General features: G+C 51.8%; 1 protein-coding gene across 2 annotated transcripts; it reads left to right on the top strand.

Moving 5' to 3' along the window:
- Positions 1-1,656: 1,656 nt before the first annotated feature.
- On the top strand, positions 1,657-19,022 carry HK3 (hexokinase 3). Of its 2 annotated transcripts, XM_035015034.1 has the most exons (19): positions 1,657-2,982; positions 6,027-6,148; positions 8,975-9,137; positions 9,343-9,497; positions 9,584-9,703; positions 9,794-9,889; positions 10,742-10,841; positions 10,924-11,107; positions 11,566-11,721; positions 11,873-12,106; positions 12,475-12,770; positions 12,864-13,003; positions 13,083-13,202; positions 15,823-15,918; positions 16,107-16,206; positions 17,815-17,998; positions 18,090-18,245; positions 18,414-18,647; positions 18,736-19,022. In XM_035015034.1, exons 1-19 carry the CDS (start codon positions 2,919-2,921, stop codon positions 18,878-18,880), a joined length of 2,865 nt encoding a protein of 954 aa, XP_034870925.1. In that variant the 5' UTR covers positions 1,657-2,918; the 3' UTR covers positions 18,881-19,022. The 2 variants fall into 2 exon arrangements, with proteins under 2 accessions (XP_034870925.1, XP_034870921.1); XM_035015030.1 differs by having other exon boundaries at positions 9,584-9,889.
- Positions 19,023-19,660: the final 638 nt, after the last annotated feature.

Below are 19,660 nucleotides of genomic sequence, written 5' to 3'. Positions count from 1 at the left end.
ATAGAAGAATGTATAAACCCAGAGTGGCAAGGCTGCTGAAGCCATATGCACCAGGAAGGGAGGAAGAGGTTACTTCCTCTCAGTTTCAAAGCCCTGGGCTATTGAAGATGTGGCGCTTCAATTTAACAAAAATTAACTGGTACCTATTATATGTCAGGTCTAGATCCTGGGCCCTGGGGCTCCAAAGATGAATAAGAAACATTCTCTGGGAACCCATAGTACAATGGGGGAAGATAAACAGATGATTTTTTTTTTTTTAAAGATTTTATTTATTTATTTGACAGAAAGCTAGAGAGGGAACACAAGCAGGGGGAGTGGGAGAGGGAGAAGCAGGCTTCCCACGGAGCAGGGAGCCCGATGCGGGGCTCGATCCCAGGACCCTGGGAACATGACCTGAGCCGAAGGCAGACGCTTAATGACTGAGCCACCCAGGCGCCTTTTTTTTTTTTTTTTTTAAGTAGGCTCCACACCCAGCACGGAGCCCAGTGTGGGGCTTGAACTCACAACCCTGATATCAAGACCTGAACTGAGATCAAGTGTCAAATGCTCAACTGAGCCACCCAGGTGCCCCTAAACAGATGATTTTAATAGACCGTTGTCAATGCGATGACAAGCCAATCCAAGACACTGGGATCAATAGACCACACTCAGCTGGGGTCAGGGCCAAGAGGAAACTCATCAGGAAAGGCTCCACAGCATTGGTGGTGACTGAAGTCTACTTTAGAGGATAAGAAAAATTAGGTAAAAAGTCTGGAGATGGCAAAGGGGGGTTATTCCAGATAAATCAGCATGAACAAAGACAGCAAGAAGGAGCTTGATGGGTATAGAAGATCTGCAAGGCACACGTGGGGTAAAACGGTGTGCGGGGAAAGGTGGGGAACTTATTGAGGGCCTGTGTGCTTGGCTGCTGGGCACTGTCAGCTGTGAGAAGCAAGCCTGTGAACAGCTCAGAGTAGGGAGAACCTGGCTCCTAGCCCAACCGTGGCTGCAACCCACCTTTCCCTGACCACCAATTCCCACTTCTCAGTTCCTTCTGGACAGCTGGAAATTGGTACTAAGGGGCTATGAGGGAGGCTTGTCAGGATTTGTCCTTCTCCTTGTCGGTCAGTGGCCATCTGGCATCTGAAGAGAACTGTTGGCCACTGCTGTGCCTCTGCTACAGCCAGAGTTGTCACAGCTGCTCACAGACCTTAAGCCCAAGGCACTTCCACCCTCCATAGGCCCTGACACCTTCCCTGACACTTTGCCTAGGGACCCCTGCTCCTGGGGAAATAGATACAGGACTTCCAGAAACATGGGTAAAAAAACCCTGGCATTACTTGTCAGGAACATATACTTACCCTGGCCCAGAAGACTGCGGACTCTGGCTGTCAGCATGAATCACATTCAGTTCCATATTCTCTCTGAACTAGAGAAAAGTTGAGAGAGACTAGAGCCCCAGGCTAGGCAGGATGTTATGGGTGATGGCCACTCTGTCCTCCCTATCTCCACCCCTAATTTCCCTGTCTTTCAGAGCCTGTATGTCTGAAATGTACAGCAGGGTTGATAATCTGGCATGTTTCCAGGCCCAGTCATGCCAAAACTAATGCAAGAGCCACTGTCCCTGGTCTCCATCCTGGTGTCATATGGAGGCCATGTTCTGTCTGTAGATAGTGGTAGGGTTAACTGCTAATGAGGTAGCCCAAAGTTTTAAAATATGTGTTCACCAATTTCCTGGAAATGAAAATTCATGTAGTGTGTCTAGTCTCCTATCATGGTGGGTGTCTTAGTCTGTTCAGACTTCTATAACAAAGTACCACAGATTGAATAGTTTATAAACAACAGAAATTTATTTCTCACAGTCTGGATGCTGGAAGACTCAGATCAAGGTGCCAGCATGGTTGGGTGAGGGCCCTTTTCCAGGTTGCAGACGCCAACTTCTTGTATCCTCTCATGGCAGAAGGGGCAAGGATGCTCTCTGGGGCCTCTTTTATGAGGGCACTGACCCGTTTATTAGAGCTCTGCCCTTATGACCTGATCACTTTTCAAAGGCCCCATCTCCTAAAGTCTTCAACTAGAGCATTAGATTTTCAACATAAGAATTTTTTGTTGTTGTTGGGGGGGAGATATAGATATTCAGACCATAGCAGTGGTCATAGTGATGCCCCAAGGTTCTATGCATTCAAGACTAGTTTGGGGAAAACCAGCTTTGTGGCCAACACCTACTGTAGCCTGAGATTCCCTTTCCCCTTCTGGTAGAGAAGACCCAAGGTGTGAACCTCCCTCTCTACCCCTCCTTGGCCTACTATCTCAAGGCTAGACTCCACAGTCTGGCTGCTACCTCTCCCATCATATATCTGCACCTACATGTATCTTTAGGTCTTTGGAGTTGAACTCCATACCATGAAGGTGCCTTGTGCTCCATGATTTTGTACATGCTCTTCTCTTTGTGAAGGGTCACCTCTGCCAGCATACTGCTGTTCTTCCTTCAAGGCTCAGCTTCCTCAACTTGCTCTGCCCACTCTAGGGCAGAGTTAGCCTCTTCCTCTTGTGTTCCACATTGCCTCTTGCTTGTTAGTACTTAAACATTTTGGAAAATTGTCTATTGTGCTGTATATTTCTCATGCTAGGCTCCTCCATCTTTCCAGAGGTGAGCCACCACCTCAAAACTCAGACTCTGAGTAAAGTGGGTGGAGTATTACAGAGGGGATGTCCCAGGGTCCTTGACCTAGTTCAGGGTTCCAGCTTCCTGCAGTCATCTTGCTTAAGTTTGCACCATAGCCCTGCCTACCCTGGGCTTCTCTTAGGGCAGACTCAGAAGGAAGTGCCCCTTCCTGAATTAACTGATAGCTAGATAGTGGTGGCCAAGGAAGAGGGTGGGACATTACAACTCAGGTGACCCGTGAGTTTCGTTTTGGGGTGCAAACCAGGTTAGTGGGATGCCTCACATTGAGAGAGAAGAGCTCACGCCTGAGGAAAGTGACCAACTGCTTCTTCTCCCGGGTAAGACCCTCCTCTAATTCCTGCTTGCTTCAGCCCCATCCCCTCACCTTCTCTCCAGCTTGGCCCATGCTAGCAGAGTAGAGGCTGGAACGACTAAGCCAGCTGGTCCTCGATGATAGCTCCCATCCTTGGCCAGGGTCCCTGGGATCCTTTTCAGAAGGGAGACTCATCTCATGTATCTGATTCAGCTGAGTTAAGCTAAGAGGCCAACTGTTACTCAAACATGTGCAGACCCTGGCTGTGTTCTGAGAACCTAGTGATGTGGGAGACATGTCCTTCCCCACCAGGCTCAGCTGGAAGAGGCAGACATGAGTACATTTACTGGAAGTATAAATACTGAGGTTTCTTGGAGGAAGCTTCACAGTCTCTGGCATGTAGAAGTACTGAATAAATGTCCAATAGAAGAGTGAATGAGTAAGAGAGTAAATGAATGAAAGAATGTCCGAGTTAGCTGGGACTCAAAAGGAGAGTGAAAGCTTACTCTTTGTGTAGTGATTGGCCCTTTCCAAGATTATAATTGCCTCAGTTATCCCATTTTATCCTTGAAACAGACCTGTAACATTCTGGGAGTTAACATTCCTATTTGACAGATTTGGAAATTAGGTATATGTGATTTTGAGGAAATTTGTTGGAAACTGATTTCTTAGTTCCCTGAATAAGGACATCCCCAACCCCCCCCCCCCCCCCCAAATTTTTCAAAGCTGTATTAGCACCTATCTATGTCAAACCCTGTGCTGGGCTGAAAATGCAAATGACTCAGACACAGTGGTTCCAGACTTGAGGAATACTGTGAATAAAGGCTGGACAGCAAGAGACAGGGTGAAACTTGTAGTCAGTGTGGCTGGGGTATGAGGGGGAGTAGCAAGAGAGGAAGCTTGGGGTCTGCAATGCTGGATAGAGTTTTAGACTTTTTTTTTTCTGTAGCGGGAGATATCACAATGTGAAGGTTTACCTCCTTTCTTAGGGGAGATAGGGCTGGGGAATGGCATGATAAAATCTATTTTTGCCCAGTCATTCTGGTGATGTGTTGGGAGTTGGTGGGGCAGGGAAGTGGACAGTATCAGTTAGGAGGTTGTTGAAATAATCAGATGGGAAGAAGGTCTAGGGCAGTGGCAATGGGAACCAGGAGGAGGGGATACACGGGAGAGTACTTTCTGTTCTTAGCTCTTTCAGCCTGAGACCTGATTGCATAGAGGAGGTGAGGGTCAGGGATGTAGACAGGTACCTGAATAGCTGTGTGGGTGAGCAACCTTGATGCCTCCAGCCAAGGTGAAGGACAGAAAGAGTTTCATGGGGAAAAGTGAAGGAGAAAATGAATGTGTATTTGACCATGGAGTTTGAGGAGCCTTTCCAGCATCTGGAGAGTGATGTCTAACAGACCATCAGAATTTGGGATTTGGCTCAGGACAGGGATTTGGGAGCCCTGACACAGAGGTTTTAATTAAAACTTGGAGTTGATACAAAGGGACTGTGGAGAAGAGGGCTGTGGGGTGGGGTGGGGCATTGTTAAGGGGGAGAGGAGAGAAAGAGTTATGAAGATTTTGAGGGACTCAGGAAGGAGGCCCAGGAAAGACTGGCTGTCGAAGCCAAGGGACGAGAATTTTGTAGTGAAGAGAAATCTCATGGCTTTGCATGCCTGACAGAGGACAGTAGGGATGGGGACTGGGAAAAAGACTGGGATGGGGCAATCAGCAGCTCATAGGTGACCATGAGGAGGGCAAATTCATGGGCATGATGGGAGTGGAAGGTGAGGAGTAGTTGCAGTGATGGAAAAGTATCTTCCCTAAAGTCTTGCTGTTACAGGAAGAGAGGTAGACTGATTGAGTGGACAAATGCCTTCTGCCCATTTGGGGGCCTTCACTGCATTTCCTTTTTCCTTTACCCCTGAAAAGCACCTGAATCACTGAAGGCACCCTTGGGAACTTCTTGGAACAGCAATACCACCTCTAGCTTGAATTAGCAAAATACCAGACATTTCAACAGTGTGCAAAGGACTGTCAGAACCATTAACTCCTTTAATCCTCACAAGTACTGAATTTTTGTTCTGTTATAGAGGAGGAAATTGAGGTTCAATTCAGATTCAGCTAAATAAATCTGAAAGCACACTCTGCACAAGGTTCTTTTGCTCTCATTTCATTTGCCCCACACAGCTCTTTGACATATGTTGGTCCCCATTTGGCAGATTAAGAAAATTAGGCCTCCAGATTAGAGACCTGGTGCTAGCTCCTTTGTGGACAGCTGGGTCCTTGACTCTGAGAACAAGGCTCTTTCCATTCTGCATCACTATACCTTGCAAAACCCACCCATGAGCTGATATCTCATGATGCACATTAAATTTCCCAAAGCATTTTTCAAGTCTTATTTAATTCTTACAATAACCTTGTGAAAGTAGATATTTCCTCCCAGATGAAGAAACTAAAATTCAGAGAAGTCATAAATGACCTGCCCGAAGTTATGCCACAGGTGGAACCCCTTTCTGAAGTGCAGATCCATCCCTGTCCACTTCTCCCTTCAGGATGAAATTTGTACACCTTAGCTTGGCATAAAGACCATCCACAGTCCAGCTTGCCTGCTTCTCCAGCAGGTCTTTGGCTCCTTGTTACCTCGAACCCTTTGTTCCAAACCTCTAGAACATCACTGAACTCCCAAGCACAGTAGCACGTCCATCTCTGTTACTGCCCATGTCAACCATACTGCGATTGTTGGTAAGGCTGTGAGATCCCTCAGGACAAGGCCGATATCTGCTTTGTACTCCAACATCTGGCACAGTAGGCATCAGGAACTGGTAAATGTAAATGAATGACAGAATGAATAAATGGCATTGGGATTAGAAATCAGCCTTCCCAGTGCTCTGTTAATATATGTGCTTCTGGAAAACAGGGGCCTTCTGCTTGATTACTAAAGGATCATTGATGGTCAGAGGTTCTGAGCTCTGCGTACAGCTTTCTTCCTGGTCCTCTTCTGAAGGACGAAAGTTAAGGGCCGCAGCCTCTGAAGGCCTGTAGACTATGTGGTTCACCTGGGCTGTCCCTTTTCTCCTATAGGTGGCCACCCTCCATTGTGGAACCACATGGACTCTATTGGGTCAGTAAGGTTGCGGCAAAGGGAAGGAGCTCCTGGCTGTTCCCAGGAGGACTTGCCCTGCCCCTCAGACAGCTCTGAGCTGGTAAGTTCAGCACTGGGTTTCTGACTCATGCCTATTCAAGGCAATCAAGAGCAGGATCAGTTGAAGATGCCATGGGGCCATGGGCTCACAGCCGTGCAGCCCTTTCTAGTTTATCAACCTTTCAGATCTGATCTAGTAACTATCTCCTTTGTGGCTCCACACAACAGCAAGGTGGGGATTATCTTCTCATTTACAGCTGAGGAAGAGGGGTCTTAGAGAGGTGAACCGATTTGAGTTTTAATTCATGACAGGAGCTTGAGCTGAGGTATTTCAGTACCAAAGGTATTACTTTTGCCACCTTGCCACACAGGTGCTGTCCCTGCCCTGAATGGGTTGACATAGTCTAGAAAGGACCCTCTTGGGGTTTTCTGGCAGAAGACTATATTCTTACGGCACTTCCTTCCCCTATTTCTCTAGTTACTCCTGCACATCTCCCTCCCTTCAACATGGCCACTGCAACAGGCACACAGAGATGATTTCAGTGCTGAACTCAACTTGGAGGTTATTCTTCAGCATTGTCTGTATGCCTCAGGTTAGCTCAGACTGAGTTTCTCTTTTCTGTCATCTTGACCAAGATTTAGAAACGCTTGCATATCACACCATTAAGCAGGAAACACTTGTGTAAGTCATTTCATATCTCCTAGTCTGTTTCCTCATCAGTAAAATAGAAGAAAATAAAGTCTAATCCTTCTACCCCCTGGAGGATTAAGTGAGCTAATGGTGATGAAGGACCTGTACAGAGGAGGCATGCATGAAAGGGTTCTTGAATTGTTCCCTGCAGTTTCTTTAGTTGTCCAGCTTGTTCTGACATCTGCTGGACCTCACTTATTGTGCAAACTGTGGGGGGCATCACCCCTCACTGCTTTTCATGCTCCCACTTCACCCTTGTCCAGTCTCTTCCCCAGACCCTGCTGTAAACATTTCCTTTGTATGCAACTCATGGCTGGGCCACAGAAGTGAGAAATGACATGGCCCCTGGGGACTCAAGGGCCTTCTGAGTATGATTATTTTCTCGGCCCTATTCCAAGGCCACACAGCCAGGAAAAGTGTCAGGGCAAGGACTCAGATGTAAGTTTTCTTATCCTATGGGGTTTCTTCACTGCAACCTTCATCAGCTTTGGGTTCTTTTCAGGTGAAATTGCTAGTTTTTATAAGACTTCACATTCATGTGGAAACACTTCTTTAGTCAGATCTGGGTTCAAATCCCACTCTGTCCCTTAATAGCTGCTTGGGTTATGCAGATGATTGTTCCTCTCTGAGCCTCAGTTTCCCCATTTGTAACATAACATAGGAATAACCCTTCCTAGTGTGCATGGCTGCTAGAAGCATCTCCTGTAATGTAAACATGGAACTGAACATCTGGCACTCCAGTTAGGATCATTTGCCTCCTCAGGGATCTGTTTTCCATTCTCTTCCTAAAGCAGAGGTGGAACTGAGTCACCCCCATCTCCCTCACTGAACAGCCTCTCCTACCTGGCTCCCCCTGCCTGCTTATTCAGATACCTGGTTGGTTACTTTACAGATATGGGTCCAGTGTGGGGTAGTGGGTCATAGGAATGGAATTCCTGTGGGACAGGCGGTGAGGACCTGGGAAAGGCTAAGGCCAGGAGAATTAGAGTCACAGGTTGGGACTCCAGCAAACCCAGGGAGGCTGCTGCCATCTCTTTGAAGGACAGGCCAGAGGGTCATCTGGGGGAGGTTTCCATATAGAGGTGGAGTACTGGGGCTCCTCTTAGCTCTCCCACAATGGGCTACTGGTGGAGAAGAACCTTGGGTGTGCCATCCTCTGCTTTCTGCCTGCCTACCTGTCCCATCGCTCTGATTCACCCCTGGCCGAGGCTACCCCCAAATCCACCCCCTCACTCTGAGGAAAATCCCTTTATCCTCTTCCCCAGATCTTCAAATGGCTTGTTCCCTTCCTTTATTTAGGTCACTTCCTCAGGGAGAACTTTCTAGACCAATATCCAAAAATACATTTTCCTCCCCTGGTCACTCTCAAACTTCTATTCCAGCCTTAAAAAAAAAAAAAAAAAAAAGGTACTGTTACTACCAGAACCATATTATATGTTTATTTGCTTATATTCTGCCTCTATGCTGAAATCTGTGCTCCACAGGAACAGAACTCAGCTGGTTATGCAACATACAGTGCTTGGAATAGTGTTGGGCCCCTAGTAGGTGCTCAATCAGTGTCTGTGGGAAGGATGGCTGACTGATGGCAGGACTGTCCTCCACAGTGTGGCCTCCAAGTTCTTCTGAGCTGAGCTTACTTAGGCTCCAGAATCAAGTGGATTGGAAGAGGGAAGCACCTGAACGTGAAATTCATTCCCACATTTGTTCATTTGTTTGCTCATTCAGTGAAAGACAACTCACTAAGCAGCTCACCTCTGGGTACTGAGGAGACAGAGTGAATCAGTGGTATGACAGGAGAGGCCTCACTAAACCCTGAATTCCAAGAAATGGAAGGGGCAGGGGACATAGGGATCTGAGAAGGAACCGCCAGAGAATGGAGCAGGAGAAGGAGGTGGGTGGGTCTCCCCTCCAGGAAGGAGCCTTCTGAGATGGCAGGAACTAAGTATGGGCTGTGGGCAGCAAGAGAACATAGGTGTGTGAAGAGGTGAGGAGTGGGGCTGGGCAGGTGCTGGGGAGACCAGCAAGGCTCAGAGAGGGCTTAGGCAGGGCTCTAGTCAGCCCCTGGGAAAGCTAAGGGAGGTGCTGGTCTGGACTGGTAAAGGGAGGAGCAAGCTGGGCGGGGCAGTCCTGGTTGGAGTCAGAGAACTTGGGTAGGCAATGGGACTCCTGCCCAGATATTAGCCTGTTTCTCCCCAGGTGTTGGAGTGTCTACAGCAATTCAAGGTGACGGAGACACAGCTGCGGCAGATCCAAGCCAGCCTCCTGGGCTCTATGGAGCAGGCACTGGGGGGACAGGCCAGCCCTGCCTCTGCTGTCCAGATGCTGCCCACATATGTGGGGTCCACCCCACATGGCACTGGTGGGTGGCATAGACCAAAATGGGTGCCTAGGCCTGGGGAGAGAATTCTGATCTGGGGGAGGGAGAAGTTCCTTATCCCTCTTCCCAATAAGGTTCCCAACTCTGAGCTCCCTTAATGAGACTTTGCAGTCCTTGGGGGTATTTCTGGGAGGCAGAGGGCTTGGTCTCGCCAGCTGCATGCTTTTCTGTGTCCTGTTTGCCCCAGAGCAAGGGGATTTTGTGGTGCTGGAGCTGGGGGCCACAGGGGCCTCACTGCGTGTTCTGTGGGTGACCCTGTTGGGTATTGAGGGACATAGGATGGAGCCCCGGAGCCAGGAGTTTGTGATCCCCCCAGAGGTGATGCTGGGTCCCGGTCAGCAGGTAAGAGCTCACTGCCGAGTCTCTGTGCACTGGCTGGGTGGCTGGGGCTCTGGTGGGCAGAGCTAAGCCCCCAACTTGTCCCACAGCTCTTTGACTTTGCTGCCCACTGTCTGTCTGAGTTCCTGGATGCACTCCCCGTGGACAAAGAGGGTCTGCAGCTTGGGTTCAGCTTCTCCTTCCCTTGTCACCAGACGGGCCTGGACAGGGTGAGGCAAAGTGGGCATGGGGACAGTAGGTGGAGGAGTTGCAGCCCCATGAAGGCTGTTGGAGGAATGACCCAACTTTTCTGCCCCCAGAGCACCCTTATTTCCTGGACCAAAGGTTTTAGGTGCAGTGGTGTGGAAGGCCACGATGTGGTCCAGTTGCTGCGAGATGCCATCAAGAGGCAGGGGGTGAGTGGAGGCAGGGGCAATGGGAGGGCTGCCTGTGTGGCTGGGCCTGTGCTTCTGGGAAGGCCTGCTTTCCTTTTCTATGTATATCCTTTATCCAGTTTAACCCTGGGGTAAATGTTGCTACCATTCCCATTTCATATGTAAGGAGACTGAGGCTAAGAAAGGTCAAATAAATTTTCAGGATCATAGGGCAAAACAAAGATGAAAAGACTTGACCCTGTCTTCAAAGACCTCACAGTCTAGTGGGAAAGCATTCCAACAAAGGATTGTCCCTGTCAAGGAGGTGGTTCCAGTGACTCTGGTAGCACTGGGAAGGGCACACCAGGGCTTGGGCAGGGGCTTGAAGGAGGAGTTTGCCAGGGCATAAGCTGGGGCTGGGGTGGAAGTTCTGTTTTCAGAGAAAGGTATATGCAAACACTTGGATGCCAAAGAAAGGTGGATCTGGATCCATCTGGACTAACGGCAGTGATGCTAGTGGATGGAAGTCAGGGCTTAGAAAGCCAGGTACCTACAGTGCAGTCTTCAAGGTGTCGTGCTTGCTCACAATCATCTTGGTCCTGTGGGAAGCACTGGTGTTCTGGAGTTGATGACTGAGTTTGGGAGCCTTTGAGAGCCCCAGGGCCTGAGTAGGGGGTGGAAGAGACAAGGGGGAGTGTGGGATGGGAGGAAAATTCTTTACAGTGGGGGAGGACCTAGAGTATATGTGTGGGCATGAACACACATTGTGTTTCATGGACTCTGAGCACCTCCATCAAAGCCAGGGCCCCTCCATCAAAGCCAAGGCCCAGCCTTGCCCATCCCCCACACTGCCCACTTAGGTCAGCCATGACCTCTGCCCTCTCCATTGTCCAGGCCTACAGCATCGATGTGGTTGCCGTGGTGAATGACACAGTGGGCACCATGATGGGCTGCGAGCCAGGGGTTGGGCCATGTGAGGTCGGGCTTGTTGTAGGTGAGCCATGGGTCATTTGTGATGATGGGTGGGGGGTTACAGCTACTTGATGGGCAGGTCCTGATGGATTCATCCCTGCCAGACACTGGCACCAATGCATGTTACATGGAGGAGGCAAGGCATGTGGCAGTGCTGGATGAGGACCGGGGCCGCGTCTGCATCAGCGTTGAGTGGGGCTCCTTCAGTGATGATGGGGTCCTGGGACCAGTGCTGACCACCTTTGACCATGCCTTGGACAGAGAGTCCCTGAATCCTGGTGCCCAGAGGTGGCCTGACCTTCTGCTCTATGGCCTATCACTCTTCTGCTCCCTTCCTTGCTGCTGTCCCTGAACTCAGGCCCTTAGGCCCCTCCCTATTGCTTGCTCATAGGGTTTCCAGGTTGCATCTTGGGGGGCCCTGGCCAGGCTCAAAGAAGGAAGGGCTCAAGATTCTAGAACCCAGAATTTTCAACCCATAGCCCTCTCTTATTCCTGACAGGTATTGGGGATTAGGGGTAGCAAAGTATTCCCTGTCCTCCAGGAGCCCCTCTGAACCTAACCTAAGCCAGAGGGGGCAGCAGGGTCTGGATAAACACCCATCTATCTCCTGGGAAGCCATTGCTTCTGGAACCGCCGGTCTGGGGAACCCCAAAGAAAATGATCCTTCTTTTGGGGCCCTTGGAGGTGGGGCCAGGTGGGCTAAGGGCTTAAGGAAAGCTCTGTCCAGCCACCCTTCTTACCTGTAGGTTTGAGAAGATGATTGGGGGCTTGTACCTGGGTGAGCTGGTGAGGCTTGTGTTGGCTCACCTGGCCCAGCGAGGGGTCCTCTTTGGTGGCTGCACCTCCCCTGCCCTGCTGAGCCGTGGCAGCATCCTCCTGGAGCATGTGGCTGAGATGAAGGAGTAAGTAGAGAAAGCCCGTGGGCTTAAACAAGGGGCTTCTTGGCTTGGGAGAGGGGAGGTTGCTCTGTCCCCCGGGTAGCCATGGGGCTGGGGGAGGGCAGGGAGCTTTGGGGCTACTTGAGTCCCAAAGCAGTACCCTCTGTTCCTCCAGCCCATTGGCTGGGGCAGCCCGTGTGCATGCTATCCTGCGGGACATGGGCCTGAGCATGGGGGCCTCGGACGCTGAGCTGGTGCAGTACGTGTGTGCAGCCGTGTTCACTCGGGCTGCCCGGCTCTGTGCTGCCGCCCTGGCGGCTGTTCTTGCCCGCCTCCAGCACAGCCGGGAGCAGCAGGTGCTTCAGATCGCCGTGGCCACCGGAGGCCGAGTGTTCGAGCGATACCCCAGGTACTGGAGATACACACAGTCCCATGTGGGCAGGTAGTATGGAACATGTGGGTTTTCCATAAAGACCCAGAGGGCACTCTGGTACCATGTGTGCAAGGCAGTGGCCAAGAGTGGCACCCAAGCAGGGTAAGGTCAGATGGGGACTAAGGGAGGCCAGAAGTCAGAAGAGAGAAAAGATGCTTCTCTTTGGGTGTGTAAGGCAGGGGGACTCTGGGGGCACTGGGAGCACTAGAGACACTGGGCATAAGGTTGGTGTACAGCTGGATTTAGAACTGAAGGGATTTGAAGTGATGGGGCCCAGGGCTTCAGCAAGCCCTGGGGTTCAGGCTCAGGTTCAAGCCAGGTATGCCTGCCTTGTGTCTGTGTAGTTTCCTCAGCATCCTGCAGGAGACCGTGATGCTCCTGGCCCCCGAATGTGATGTCTCCTTCATTCCCTCTGTGGATGGGGGTGGCCGGGGAGTGGCAATGGTGACGGCTGTGGCTGCCCGCCTGGCTGCTCACCGCCGCCTGCTGGAAGAGACCCTGGCGCCTTTCCGGCTGGACCATGAGCAGCTGGCAGCGGTGCGGGCACAGATGCGGGAGGCCATGGTCAAGGGGCTCCGAGGGGAGTCCTCATCCCTCCGCATGCTGCCCACTTATGTCCGGGCCACACCTGATGGCACTGGTGAGGACCCGGCCTGAGCGTGGGGCTGGAATATGGGTTCCTGGAGGTCACAGAATGTGCTTTGTCCTGACACTGAGGATCTCTGTCCCACAGAGCGCGGGGACTTCCTGGCCCTGGACCTGGGGGGCACCAACTTCCGGGTCCTCTTGGTGCGTGTGACAGCAGGAGGTGTGAAGATCACCAGCCAGGTCTACTCCATCCCGGAGTATGTGGCCCAAGGCTCTGGGCAGCAGGTACCCAGAGCTTGGACCTGATGTCAGGGGCGGGGAAGGACCAGGGCTGGGCCACCCCCTGACTTGCCCTACACCTCAGCTCTTCGACCACATCGTGGACTGCATTGTGGACTTCCAGCAGAAGCAGGGCCTGAGTGGGCAGAGCCTCCCGCTGGGTTTCACCTTCTCCTTCCCATGTAGGCAGCTTGGCCTCGACCAGGTGAGGGAGGGAGGGCCAGGAGAAACCATCTCCACGGGATTTCCACCCTCATACCCTTCAGGGAATGGGCAGGAGGCGGGGGAGAGGGCTTCAGGTATCCTGGGCCGGGGATGGGGGTGGGCAGAAGCACTGCTGGGCTGAGCCAGCACCTAGCCTTGGTTTCACTGGACGTGGTGTGTGCAGGTGGAAGGGGTGTGGTAAAGTGGCCTGGAATCCAGGGCTGTAAAGAGGGCTGGGATGCAAAAGATTATGGATTCCCCTGAGGGCTGCCAATGGGCAGGAAAGTGGAGCCAGGTTAGGTCTGGGCACTTGGGAGCAGTGTAGGCCCAGATCAGGGCTGATGAAGGAACACACTGACTGTCCACTTCATAGTACACCACGAAGCCCTGGCGTACTGATCTAGGGGACCTGCGGGGAACAGCATTAGTCCCTATTTCTCAAAAGGGCTTACGGTTGCCCAGTTTCTTTGCCCTATGTCAGCTTCCCGAACTTGCTGTGTCCCTCTGAGGCCTGGCTTGGTGTTGGGCGCCTGACTGGAAAGGCAGAGCAGCAGGCACAGATCTAGACGCAGCAGCCCCTAAGCATATACCTCTGCATATCCTTCGACAGTGCACACACCTGAGGCCTGTCATGGAGACGGCTCCTCCCATACTCTGGTCCAAGCTCCCAGGAGTCTCCTCCTCAACACCCCCAACTTCTGCCAAAAAGCCTCTTATGAGGAGGAGCTTGCTGCCCCTCAAGTTGTCCACTATGCTCTTCCTGAAAAGCTCTGCCTTCTCTACTCCACCCAGCGTTCGTGCAGTTTTCAGCTCTGCTCCAGCTCTGACCTCTCTCAGACACATGCTTCTGTACTTGGCTTTCTTTTACACAGTGGCCCTTTGGAATCAAGCATTCAGCAGTGTCTCTCTGCTGGTCTGCTCCACTCTAGACTAAGCATGCCGGCACCATTTGATTATTCCTTGTAAGGTGTGCGAAGCAGGTGGGACTCAGTATGCAAAATCAGGTGTGCAAGAAGAAACGCGGTCCTATTCATTTTCTAGAACTGAGCTTAATTTCTGTGTTGAGCCCACGTTCTTTTGGGGGTGTGTGAAAACTTAATCAATTTGGGGACCTCTTTCCCCAGGCAGGGGGCCCCTTTCAGCTGCACAGCATCCTTTGCTGTGTATGGGCAGACACTCAGGGAAGCCAGGAGATGTCCAGGCCCCAGCTGTGTGGACTCTGCTTACTCTCTTGGTTCTTGACACCTCCCTTGACAACTCACCTTCCCCTCCATGGGGAAGGAGGACAGAGACCTACTCTGCTAGTCAGATCACTCAAATCTCTTCTGTCTCTAACCTTCCCACAGGAGCATGGCCCAGGTAGAGGCATAGGACACCTTTCTCAGGAAACTCCAAAACCTGGCTCTTAGGTTCCCCCAGCTCCCCTTCCCCAGACCAGGGGTCTTTCTTTTGTCTGGAAGCAGGGAAATATGGCTGCTACTTATGATCTGGGTTCCCCCACATTAGCCCTCCTTCTCAATTGCCCTTGCACTCTCTGGTTTCTGTGTTTGAGATGAAGAGCATTGAGCACTCTGGCTGTGTTTACATAGGAAAAGGGATAAAAGGAAATATTGTTGGGGGAAGCGTCAGTTCATATTTCTAAAATCTTCTGCCCCAAAGATTTTCCTCTTTTTTTTTTTTTTAAGATTTATTTATTCTAGAGAGAGTGCAGCAGGGAGGGGCAGAGGAACAGGGAAAGAGAGACTCTCAAGCAGACTCCCTGCTGAGCATGGAGCCAAGACCAGGGATCCCACGACCCTGAGATCATGACCTGAGATGAAGTCAAGAGTTGGACACTCAACTGACTGAGCCACCAAGGCGCCCCCCCCCCCAAAGATTTTCACACCTGCTCTGCAGGCTCCTACTTTGGGCAGAGCTGTCATTTTCTAACAGCAGGAGAATAACTTCCCCTGCCCGCTCCCTCAGAGGAAGCATACTTAGAAAAAATAGTCCTAGACTGTCAAGCCCATCACTAACTTCACAATTTAAGGTCAGTTTCTCACAATAAAGGCTTATCTGTCTTGTCTCTTCCCATCCTGCCTAGGTGTTCTGGATTCTGGCTTTTCCTTTTGTCCTTCACTCATATCTGGAACACACAAGTGAATCTCCTGTTGACATGGCTCTGTCCCTAATTCCTCAGTTTCCTTCCTCTCAAGTGACTCTTGCTAGTTCTTTCTAAAAGAGCAGAATTTTCTGTCATTTGGACCTCTGAGCCTTCTCTGCCCTCCCCCTTCTCATACACAGCACTCATTTTACCAGCTCTGTTCCTAACCCAATTATGAAGGGCCATTCCTTCTGGGCAACTGTCTTAAAACATCCAGACTCTCAGACCATCTGAGCATTCTGGCACTAATAATAGAAGACACAGGTTGGATGGTTATTAATAGGTTTCTTTACACTGGAAGGCTCCTAGGGAGTTAGGAGGGAGCAGAGGGCAAGGCCCTCAACCATGTGGCAGAGTAGGCATGGAATCCTGCTTGGTGAGGGGGGATATCATATGCTTCTGATGGGATACAGGCTTTGGGGAGGGAGAGTGAGATTCCAAGGGGCCTTCATCTTCCTCCCCACCTTTGTCCCCCCAGGGCATCCTCCTAAACTGGACAAAGGGTTTCAATGCATCAGACTGTGAGGGCCAAGACATTGTGTGTCTGTTGCGGGAAGCCATCGGGCGAAGAGAGGTGAGGAGTCTGCCTTCAGGGGTGCTTTGGGGCTGTGGCAGGACTTGAAAGGAGCAAAGGGTCTCCTGCTTCCTGACCTGGGGGGAGGGTGGAGTGGGTGGCTCTCTGCAGTAGAGACCTCTGGGTCCTGCACTGGTTGCCGTGACAACCGTGTTGCCCAGCAACTAGCAGCATCCTTTTGTGTGTAGGCAGTGGAGCTGAATGTGGTTGCCATTGTCAATGACACGGTGGGGACCATGATGTCCTGTGGCTATGAGGATCCCCGTTGCGAGGTCGGCCTCATTGTTGGTGAGGAGGGCCCTGCTCTTTTGTGTTCCTACTGCCTGATGTTAATTCATTGCCTCCTGTTGATTCCTCAGGTTGGACGTTCCTCTGGCCTTGGGGATGTGGCACCATTCCCGCCTGACTCAGCTAGGCCCTGCAACACTCATTTGGGCTGGGTGTCTGAACTTTGCTCAGCTCAGCTACTGATTCATAGTCATTTAAGCTTTCTGAGCCTCAGTTTGCCCTTCTGTTAAATGAATCTGAGCTTTGGAGTCATACAGATTTGGGTGGAAATACTAGCTCTGCCACTTCCATCTGTATGACCTTGGCCAAATCACCAGAGCCTCAGTTTCCTTCTAAGACAGAGATAGTAGTAATGCCTATCTCAAGGATGGTGAGGGTGAGAGGAGAGGAAACAAAGCATGGCACAGTGCTTGGCCCATGGTACACACTCAGTGCTTGGAACTGGGTAGAGGCTGGTGGTGGAGGACAGAGAATGAGCTGTGAGGGTCCTTTAGGTAGCCCAAGTTCTGAAGTCTTTATTAAGCGTTTCTCCTCTGGCCAGATAGGGGCTGGATGAAGGGGCAGGAAGACTATACATAAAGATGGGGGAAATACCTATCTTCTCAAAACCCACCATTTGGTGGGGATTAGGCCCAGGACAGCATATGGCAGTCAGAGAGAGCTGAATCTGACTCTACATAACAGGGTGACAAGGCCAAGATCAGAAAGGAAGTGGTCCTAACAGGAGTGGGACTTGAAAAGAGTGTCTAGGTGGGGGAGGAGGACTCCCATAGGCTTTTGGGCATCAGTCTCCTAGGGCAGGAAGTAAGTGATAGCCTCCTTTTGAAACTGGGAGCTTCTTGAACATAGAGCCTAGAGTGGGGAGGTGCTCAGGAGAGGTATGCCTAGATGGCTTTATGAATAAACTAGTCAGAGGAAATCCAGGTGGGGCTGACAAGGACACCATCTGCCTAGAGCTGACCATGTGTTGGGGAGAGGAAGGGGATATCTTTACCCAGAATGTGCTTTCTGCCTAGAATGCCTTTCTTTCTGTGCTTCCTGGCTTCAAAGTCAAATCCAAACATCATTTCCTCTCTGTAGCTTTTCCTGACCCTCTAGGTGGGAAGACTCAGCTGTGCTCAAGGCTCCCATGATGCTCTTTTTTGCACTTCTATTTGGGTACATACAGGCAATATCAGAGTTAGATGCTTATTGCCCACTCCCTGGCCACTGTGGGGCTCCTCATGTCTGATTCCTGTCTATGTCCCCAGCTCCTGGCCCAGAACCTGCTAGTTTGACTAAAGATCTGGAAGGCTAGTCCAGGGAGCTTGGGCCTCTCCCCTGCAGACAGCGGGGGAGCTCTCACACATCTGCCAGGGGTGCTCTGGCATAGCATGGAAGATACAATGATGATGGTGCTGGTAGGGAAAGCAGTGGAGGCCCAGACGGGCTGATGCTGCCAGGGTCTGCAGAAGGAGTGTCAGGAAGGAAGGCAGACCAGGACATAGGACAGGTTGTGAGTGTGGGGAAATGGAGAGGTAAGAAATGAGCCCAAATTTTGCCATCTCAGTTTGGGAAGGGCATAGAAGGGCACTTATCTATGTCAGTGAATGATTTCTACCTCTGCAGGAACTGGCACCAATGCCTGCTACATGGAGGAGCTTCAGAATGTGGCAGCCGTGCCTGGGGACTCAGGCCACATGTGCATCAATATGGAGTGGGGTGCCTTTGGGGATGATGGCTCTCTGGACTTGCTTAGAACCTGCTTTGATGCAAATGTGGACCAGGCATCCATCAACCCTGGCAAGCAGAGGTATGGGTGGGTCTGGGCAGGGGCAGCTGGTGGTGGCTGGCACTGGTTAGGGTAGCAGGTAGGGTCTCCTGATCTTTGTGCTTTCACGCAGCTTTGAGAAGATGATCAGTGGCATGTACCTGGGGGAGATCGTCCGCCACATTCTCCTGCATTTGACCAGCCTTGGAGTTCTCTTCCGGGGCCAGCAGACCCAGGGCCTTCAGACCAGGGACATCTTCAAGACCAAGTTTCTCTCTGAGATTGAAAGGTGCCTAAGGCCTATATTGCCTCCTTCCATCTCCCAAAAGATCTATCTATTCACTTTGGGTAAAATGCTGGTTGGTGGGAGGCCCATTCTGGAGGATGGAGAGCTCATGGGGTGGGAAAGCTAATGCAGGACCCTGGCTCTCTGTGCTCTATTCCTTCCTGTCCCCAGTGACAGCCTGGCTCTGAGGCAGGTCCGAACCATCCTGGAGGATCTGGGGTTGTCCCTGACCTCAGATGACGCCCTGATGGTCCTGGAGGTGTGCCAGGCTGTGTCCCAGCGGGCTGCTCAGCTCTGCGGGGCGGGTGTGGCTGCTGTGGTGGAGAAGATCCGTGAGAACCGGGGCCTAGAAGAGTTGACTGTGTCCGTAGGGGTGGATGGGACCCTCTACAAGCTGCATCCCCAGTGAGTCTGGGTGCTGGGATGGGCAGGGAGGAATGGCCCCTGTGGGATCTGGCTGGCCTGGGCTCACCTCAGCCCCCCCTCCCCACAGCTTCTCTGGCCTGGTGGCAGCCACAGTGAGGGAGCTGGCCCCTCGCTGTGTGGTCACCTTCCTGCAGTCGGAAGATGGGTCCGGCAAAGGTGCAGCCCTGGTCACTGCGGTTGCCTGCCGCCTTGCCCAGATGGCCCATGTTTGAAGAAGTCTCCAGGAACTACCCTTGCTGAACCAGAGCCCAGGCCCCACCTGTCCCCAGCCACGCACGACTCCCAGAATAGCCCAAGTGTGGCCCTTCTGTGGCCACCAGCCTTGACCTCTGGCTTTCCCAGAGAGAAGTAGCACTCAGGTTAGCAATATATATATATAATTTATTTACATTCACGTCCGCTAAAATCCCTACGCGCCCCGGCGGCCGGGCAAGGCTGTGTACATAAGGCCAAGTGTAAGTGCGCGAATGCACTTAAGACAGAGTCAGGGCACGAGCTTCACACAACAGGCCCCACGTGGGGGAACCGGCCAGCCCCAGGAACGGGCACACCACGGCACGCACACTTGCCATTGTCCAGCCCGGGACTCCCATTGCATATTCACATGCCCTGTTGGGCAGGGCTCCTCCAGGATGGGGGCAGGGGGAGGATCAGGGAGGAGCCGTTGGGTGTCCCTGGGTGGGTGGGAGAAGGGCAGCATGTGAGAGGCAGATGTGGACTGACACTGGGTGTGAGAGACGTGAGTGGCCTCCGGGTGTCCAGCATGAGATGTGTGTGTGTGTGTGTATGTGTGTGTGTGGTGGGTGTGGGGGGAAGTTTGTGAGATGAGCACACGAGACATGCATGGGCACGTGCCCGTGTGGTGGTCGTGTGCCTGAATCCAGGGGCCACCCCTTGTCCAGCCAGGCCCCTCAGATGTGCCCCTACCTGGCAGGCACAGAAATGTTTGCATAAGGTCCAGCTCGGGCAGGAGCTCCGGGCGCCATGTCCCG

Source organism: Mirounga leonina, unplaced genomic scaffold, assembly GCF_011800145.1.
Source record: "Mirounga leonina isolate KUSES-001 unplaced genomic scaffold, KU_Mleo_1.0 Mir_104, whole genome shotgun sequence".
Classification (NCBI taxonomy): Eukaryota; Metazoa; Chordata; class Mammalia; order Carnivora; family Phocidae; genus Mirounga; species Mirounga leonina.
Note: the sequence above shows the minus strand (reverse complement) of the source record. Positions and strands in the feature narration are given on the sequence as shown.